This window comes from Triticum aestivum, chromosome 4A (genome assembly GCF_018294505.1).
Source record: "Triticum aestivum cultivar Chinese Spring chromosome 4A, IWGSC CS RefSeq v2.1, whole genome shotgun sequence".
NCBI lineage: Eukaryota > Viridiplantae > Streptophyta > Magnoliopsida > Poales > Poaceae > Triticum > Triticum aestivum.
The window spans coordinates 681,199,566-681,206,484 of NC_057803.1; the positions used below are offsets into that span (position 1 = coordinate 681,199,566).

General features: G+C 52.2%; 1 protein-coding gene and 1 non-coding gene across 3 annotated transcripts; one reads left to right on the top strand and one right to left on the bottom strand.

Moving 5' to 3' along the window:
• The first annotated feature begins 262 nt into the window (after positions 1-262).
• On the top strand, positions 263-348 carry TRNAY-GUA (transfer RNA tyrosine (anticodon GUA)). The gene is given in 2 exon segments: positions 263-299; positions 313-348. It is a non-coding gene; the product is annotated as a tRNA-Tyr (tRNA).
• An 11-nt stretch (positions 349-359) lies between these two features.
• LOC123088100 (uncharacterized) lies at positions 360-4,306 on the bottom strand. 2 transcript variants are annotated; one of them, XR_006441691.1, is made up of 6 exons: positions 4,144-4,306; positions 3,501-3,762; positions 2,084-3,275; positions 1,852-1,998; positions 549-1,200; positions 360-432 (listed from the first exon to the last, which is right to left on the bottom strand). XR_006441691.1 is itself a non-coding variant. In XM_044510259.1 (5 exons), the coding sequence occupies exons 2-5, from the start codon at positions 3,555-3,557 to the stop codon at positions 725-727; spliced, it is 1,872 nt and encodes a 623-aa protein (XP_044366194.1). In that variant the 5' UTR covers positions 3,558-3,762; positions 4,144-4,306; the 3' UTR covers positions 360-724. The 2 variants fall into 2 exon arrangements, 1 of the variants encoding a protein (XP_044366194.1); XM_044510259.1 differs by having other exon boundaries at positions 360-1,200.
• Between the last annotated feature and the right edge of the window lie 2,613 nt (positions 4,307-6,919).

A 6,919-nucleotide genomic window follows, 5' to 3' on the forward strand; every position in this document is an offset into this window, starting at 1 on the left:
AAATGTTAGTACATATAATTTATTTATTTTCTCAAATATGTTATGAATGACTTCCCTTGCAGGAAAAAAAAAGTATGATTGACTTGCATGCAAAGACAGACGAACATTGACCCAAGGATAACAAGTTTACTTGTGGTGCATCCGTTCAGTGCCCGTATAGCGTGCACGATCATTCACCCTGATGCACATATGGTCTTTGGTATTCCTGTCTTTGTCCTTTATGCCTTAGATTTATGGTTTCTGATCCAAATGGAAACACAAACCGACCTTAGCTCAGTTGGTAGAGCGGAGGACTGTAGTCGTTGCAGATAAATCCTTAGGTCACTGGTTCGAATCCGGTAGGTCGGATATTATTTTTGCTTCTTTTTGCCAAGTCTCCCTTCATTATTTTCAAGTGTCTGATATTTTCCTTTTCTCATTAGATTTTCTACCCTTTAAAAAAAAAAGGATTACCCACGGTCTCCACAATTAGATTTTGTACAGCAAAGTCTGCATTAGGAAAAACAGAAAACCAGTACACAGCGCTTTGACGGACAAGAACAACTAACCTTCTTGGACACTCGAGCTCTAGCGCCAACTTCAAATGTACACCTTCCCGGTCTCACAACGTTTGCAGAGTCTATCTTGACTCGAGTCTCAACTCAACGCCCTCCAAGTCCAGGGTGATGAACGTGACAAGGCCATCTATCTTGTAGCATCTGAAGCTGCTCCTTGCCCGATCGTCTCACCTCCGTGCCTGAACCCCGCTCAGGGACCTGCTCCGGCCGCCGCTCCCCTCCCTCCTGGCCGACGACGAGCCGGGGCTGTGGCCGAGGCGGCGCGCCGTGGAGCCCGCGCGCCGCCGCGAGCTCCAGAGGTTGTTCCCGAGCGCGGCCTTGGCGACGCTGTCCTTGGCGGCCTCGCGCGCGCGCTGCGGCCTGAGGGCCTGCTTGTTGAGGTAGGCGAGCAGCGGCAGGAGGCCGGAGACGGCCTTGCGGAGCGCGTCGTCGCCGACGTTGGCCTGCACGGGGTTGCCCAGCAGGTTGAGCGCCCGGAGCGAGTTGTAGTTGGCGACGAGCTGGCCGAGCCCCCTGGCGGTGGTGACCCTGTTGAAGCTCAGGTCCAGCACCGCCAGCTTGAGCAGCCGGTGCAGCCCCTCCACGTCGCTGATCTTGTTCCCCGCCAGGTACAGCTCCCTCAGCGCCGTGCAGCTCGACAGGCCTGGAATGTTTTCAACAGGATAGGGTTATTGGTCAGTCTTTGAAAGCTCAAAGATGTTTGGTGAAATTCTGGCAGGATCATAATTCTGCACAACAAAGGACGACGTTCGAGTGGACCACGATGTGTCACATACATCTACATCTGGGATGAGCAAAGCTGCTGCTGCTGCTACTACTCTAGTACCAGGTACTGTGTGAGTGTGTGACGAGGATCGTCAGAGCAGCATCAGAAGGAAAAAAGCAGAATGCGAGATGTCTATGTCGGTCGGGCGTAACCAGGGAGGTTCTTTCCAGCGCGGCGTACTGGTACCGGCCGATGACACGACCACTGCCCCCTGTACGCTCATCAATTTGTGTGTACGAGTAGCCTGTCGCTCGCTCGTTCGGACCACCCTTCCCCTTCCCCAGAGCTAGGCTGGGCCAAGATCTGGCAGCTCGCTCGTAATGCTACCGGGCGGGCGGTCCCTGTGGACACGGCGACACTGAACAATCAACAATGTACAAGGTATAGCCCCAAGCCCAGCTGGCTTTCACCAGAGCACGTACACGTAGTACTGGAATGAAGGAAGGAAGGGCATGCAAAATAATGGGCGCGATCCATGGTGGATTGGTTCATGGTCCGTTGCCAAGAGAAGGGAACGGAAATGGTTACCGTGGCCGATGCGCGCGATCCGGTTGTAGCTGAGGCTGAGCACGCGCAGCCGCGTCAGCTCCCGGAGGCCCTCGATGCTGGCGATGCTGTTCCGGGACAGGTCCAGCGAGTGCAGCCCCTTGGGCAGCGACCCGGCCGAGATGTGAGCTGCATGCCAAAGCAAACCGACGAATGTCAGGTCAGTCACTTGCACCTCTGTTACCACTGCCGGTGGATCATCGGGTGTGCTTACCGATGAAGTTGCCGGAGAGGTTCACCGCCCGGAGGCTGGAGAAGGCCGAGATCATGGGCACGGCCTTGAGCCCCATGCCGGAGATGTGCGCCACCGAGGAGAAGGCGTTGAGCGTCTGCACGATGCTGCTCGCCTGCTGCACCGCCTCCTCCGCCGCCCTGCTGCGCCGCTTCTGCCGCGTCTGCGCCTGCGCGTGGCCCTTCGTCGTCGTACCCGACGGCTCGCCGATCTCGGTCTCGGTGATGCCGTTCCACTCCTCTTCCTCGTCGTCCTCCTCCTCCTGCTCCTCGGCGTGGATCAGCAGCGAGCTGTCCCCGAGGCTGCTCACCCACGCGCTGACGCGGTCCAGCGACGACGAGACCTCCGCCGAGAACGCCACCCACTGGTTCGGGCACGTCGGCTCTTCCTCCACCGCGGCGATCTCCTTGTTCTTGCAGTTGCCGTCCGCCGCGGTGCCGAAGGTGTCGGACGTGTACCCGTCGTGCTGCTGGCGATGGGAGTGGAACATTTGGTGGTGTGTGTCCGCGGGTGGCAAGGTGCTCGATGTGGCGGCGCCCGGCCGGTGCAGGTTCCGGTGGCTCCACATGAACAGCCGCCACCACAGCTTCCGGCTCCGGGACGGGAGCACCTGGCTGGACGACCTCCTCTTGAGCATCACGCGGTCCGCGCTGCACGTCGACCTCACGGACGGCGCCGGGCTGGAGCCGCCCGGCCCGCCGTTGGGGCTGGCGAACAAGCTACCGGCGCCGGCGGGCAAGGTCGCGAGGTCGCCGTGGGAGCGCGACTTGGCCGGCGGCAGCAGCAGGTCGAACGCCTTCCAGCCAGGCCTCGCCGTCTCGATGTTGGAGCACGAGCGCTCCAGCCTCGCTGGAGTCGCCGGCAACGGCAGCTCGCTCACGACGTCCGGTGTGCCGGTGCCGGCAGCATCCTTGTCGCTGTTGTAGCCGGACGAGTCCGTGGCTGCGCCTCCGACGAGGCCGACGTCCCTCGCTGGGGAGGCCTTGTCGTCGTCACGGCCTTGGCATGGCAGCTCGGCGGCTGTCACTGCGACAACTTTTGTGTCGCGGCATGCTGGTGCAGGGGCGCTGTTGTCGACGGAGGCGGCGACCGTGCCGTCCATGGACTCCACCGGCTTCACCTTCTGCCAGTCGCTTCCGTTGGCCCTTTTGGCGTGCGGAACCTTCTTCACGTCCTGCGAACACGCCATGGATTGACCATACCAAAACCAATTAAATATACTAGTTGAAATCTACAGAGGTCAACACAGTGCAAACACGTGACGAAGTACTACAAGTTAATTAACAGACTTGGTAAAGACTAAAGAGCCTGTGTACAGTAGTGCACGCGCTGACGCACACACAAACTGGTTAATTAATCATTGATAATTAATGAAAAGCAGAGGAGATCAAGCACTGACCTTGAATTTCTTGCCCTTGCCACCGAGCAGAGCACAGAAGCAGCCGATCTTGGCCATCTCGGATCAAGACTCTTCACGCCCCAATTCTTCTTGAATTACTTGTTTCTGATGAAGGTGCAGGTGCTCAATCAGCCGTTGTCTATCGGAGATCCCTTGAAGAGGAGGAGCGCCGGGGCAGGAAGGGCGCCCGCATCCACCCACGCCGGCACGCCGGTGATCGCGCCGCGCGGCACCGCCGGGGAGAAGTCCAGAGTGAAGGGCGCTGCGACAAGAAGAAGAGCGCGATGGACGATCAGATTCAGGCCTTTTCCGCAGCGCAGAGTAGGCTAGTAGTGTCCTATCAGCATCTCGCGATCGTCGGGTAATGGCAGGAAAACTATGTGTCCGTCATGTTCTATACCGCTGGTAGCGACGGGCGGGCGGTGGTTGTGATGCGGTGGCAGGGGCAGGCTGGCTGGCTGGCTGGCGCCTAGGAAGAATAGCAGAGAGTCCATTCCGGCCTTCTCTCTGGCCGAACAAAGATATCTTGGTGCTGATCTAGGATCGTCGATGCTATCATCGTCTTTCTGTGATGTGGAACCTGGGCCGTGCGTGCTGTGGCCTAGAAATGGCGAGAAAAATATCAGGGAGACGAGGCCATTACCTGGCAGGAACCGAGCCGGCGAGATCAGCAAGGATCAGTCAGGGAACCTAGAACCGGTGGCCGTTTGCGGCGGCGATCTCGCTGTCAGCCCCGGCCGGTGTCGAGCGAGCGAGCGGGCGAGGAGTGTGGGGATCGAGCGGGAGGACGAGTGAGTGGGAGCGGCCGGGGGGCGCGGGCGGTAGTTATAGGCGAGCGAGGGAGGGGGAGGGAGGGAGAGGGGTCGGGCGGGATCGATCGGAGGAGAGGAGGGACGGGCTGCGCGCGCGCGCGCGGCACGGCAGCTACGGCCCCCGACGTCACCCGCGTCCACCCAGGACCCAACCCACCCGCGCGTGCGTGCACCGTCTGTGTCCTTCGGCTCCGGGTCCGGACCGTTGTTGCGGCGAGCGACGGAAGCGCGGATGTTTGTTTGGGGTTTGACTTCGGCGCTCGCATGGAGACATTGGCTCCTTTCTGGCTTTGGGACATTGCGCTATTAATTTATTTTTGGCGGCACGAGAGGGCTGGATGGCGTTGCCATATCAACATCGTGTTCGGCGCTGTCCGGTAGCGGCAGGAGGTGCCTATCTATCATGAAAACATTATTATGCACCGATTCATTGATGTTCGTAAGGGCAAATCCCGTTGCATGCTCCACATCAACTGAGATCACAAAATTAGTGCTCCAGCTGGCCATAGGATCATCATGCTTTATACAAGTACTCCCGTATAAATTCATCTCAATTTTATAATGTTAATTTATAATATTAACATTAGCAAATATGCCCGTGTGTTGCAACGGAAGAAAAAAAAAGGTTTATGTTGCCCTACTAAAAAACACAACTTGCCAAAACGAAAGAATCGGGACATAACAGGACTTTCCAGAGTTCTTGAGCATGAACATTAACCGGTTTGTCCAAATTCGAATAATCATTGAAGACACATGGAATTGATTGAAGAATGAAATGATACAAAGTTCATTACCATTCAATAAAATGGCATGTTTCTTCTGACTGCAAGTTTGTTAATTAACATTATAAAGTTGAGATGAATTTAAATATTTCAGAGTTATCGGGCATGAATGTTCGCAGGACCGAGGGTGTTACATTCGAAAAAAATAATGAATTTAATTTTTTTATATAGAATTATTTTCCACGTTGTACATTGACTTAGAAATAACAATTAGTAAATTATCGAGAAATATCTCATTAATATCACTTTGTGCAATTTTGAAATAATCTAGAAAAAAGGTTCGCATAGGTCATTATCAAAGTTAGAGAAATTTGCAAATTCCATACCTAAAAAAAATATTACAAACTTATTCTACAACTAACAAAGTGTCTTGCGGCTCTTATTTTTGTTCCGAGCGTATGGAATGAATTGAGGAAAACATTATCCTGAAGTTGGTCAAAGAAATACACAAACTTATTCTACAACTAACAAAGTGTCTTGCGGCTCTTATTCTTCAACTCGTTTTCTTTTTCTCTCATATTCTCTCTCCTCCAACTAAGCAAAAATATAATATCTAAATCCTTATAGCCCGTCTATGTCATCTTGTTGTACTTGCTCTAAGTAAAATCTAATGTGACAACCTAGTTAATGAGAAAAAGATAGAGTTATCATATCTTAATCTAGATATAGCTCTTAGCACTAAAACAATGACAACTCATTTTTTTCTCCCGTAAATTGGGGTGCCCTTAGAGCATTTGCAGCCAGATACAACAAATCTAACCCCTCAATCGCCTGTGGGCGCGCCCGAGCGCGTCCGTGAACAATGACTGGTCACGCGTCAAAATCATTTCCACTACCGGATACATCAATTTAGAAACATCAAATCCATACAATTACATGCAACGTGAAACTTAATCTAACTGGAGGTCGTTCGCCTCCGCCGTGCCCATGTCCGGCGGCCGGCTGTGCCCCTCAAAGTGTTGCTCCGATTGCCGTTGGGGTAGAGTAGGACATGGGACACTCACCTGCTCACGGGACGGGACTTTGAGGCTCGCATGGAGCCACTGGCTTCTTTCTGGCTTTGGGATGTTGTGCTAGCACTATTAATTTATTTTTTGGCGGCACGAGAAGGCCAAACGGATAGCGTTACCATATCGTGCTCGGCGATGTCCGGTAGCGGTAGGAGTGTCTATCATGAAACCAAACGTTAATATGGACCGATTAATTGATGTTCATAAGGGCAATCTCGTTGCATACTCCACATCAACTGAGATCATAAAAATTAATGCTCCAGCTGGGAAAAGATTCATGCCTTATGCCACAAGGAAAACATTAAATATTGACCAATAAGCACAAAGTAAGGACCGGCTTAAACAAATGCATCCTGATTAAGACTATATCTTGATTGTGACACCTAAGTAAACTCTGATGTGTCACCCTGATTAAGGAGAAAAGAGAGAGTTCCATATCTTAACCTAGATATAGCTCTTAGCACTAAAACTATAACAGCTCGTACTTTGTCTCTCTCAAGTCATATTAAATGAGAGATATTTTAGAAATACAAAAACAACAAGATACGGTCCATAGGAGGAGTTATATCTCAATACACATTTAATGCATAAGATATGGCTAGATCAATATATAATGCATTGGGGGTGCCCTTATTAGTGTAGTATTAGTATTATTTTTCGTTTTGGGTCCATTTATCTATTTTAGAGGGGACTTATTACTAGTATAGCTCGGTCATCATGCACTAGTGCATTATTTTTATTGGTTTTATAAGTCCGTTGGTATAAACGTACAAAAATGGTCACCATGTTATGAAAAATGTGTTTATCTAGTACCC

Bases quoted from the DNA above. Each gene is read 5' to 3' on its own strand.
- LOC123088100 (XM_044510259.1), bottom strand. From the start codon at position 3,557: ATGGCCAAGATCGGCTGCTTCTGTGCTCTGCTCGGTGGCAAGGGCAAG. The intron at 1,999-2,083 runs GTAAGCACACCC...TTTGGCATGCAG, and splicing joins CCTCTCCGGCAACTTCATCG to CTCACATCTCGGCCGGGTCG. The intron at 1,201-1,851 runs GTAACCATTTCC...AAAACATTCCAG, and splicing joins GATCGCGCGCATCGGCCACG to GCCTGTCGAGCTGCACGGCG.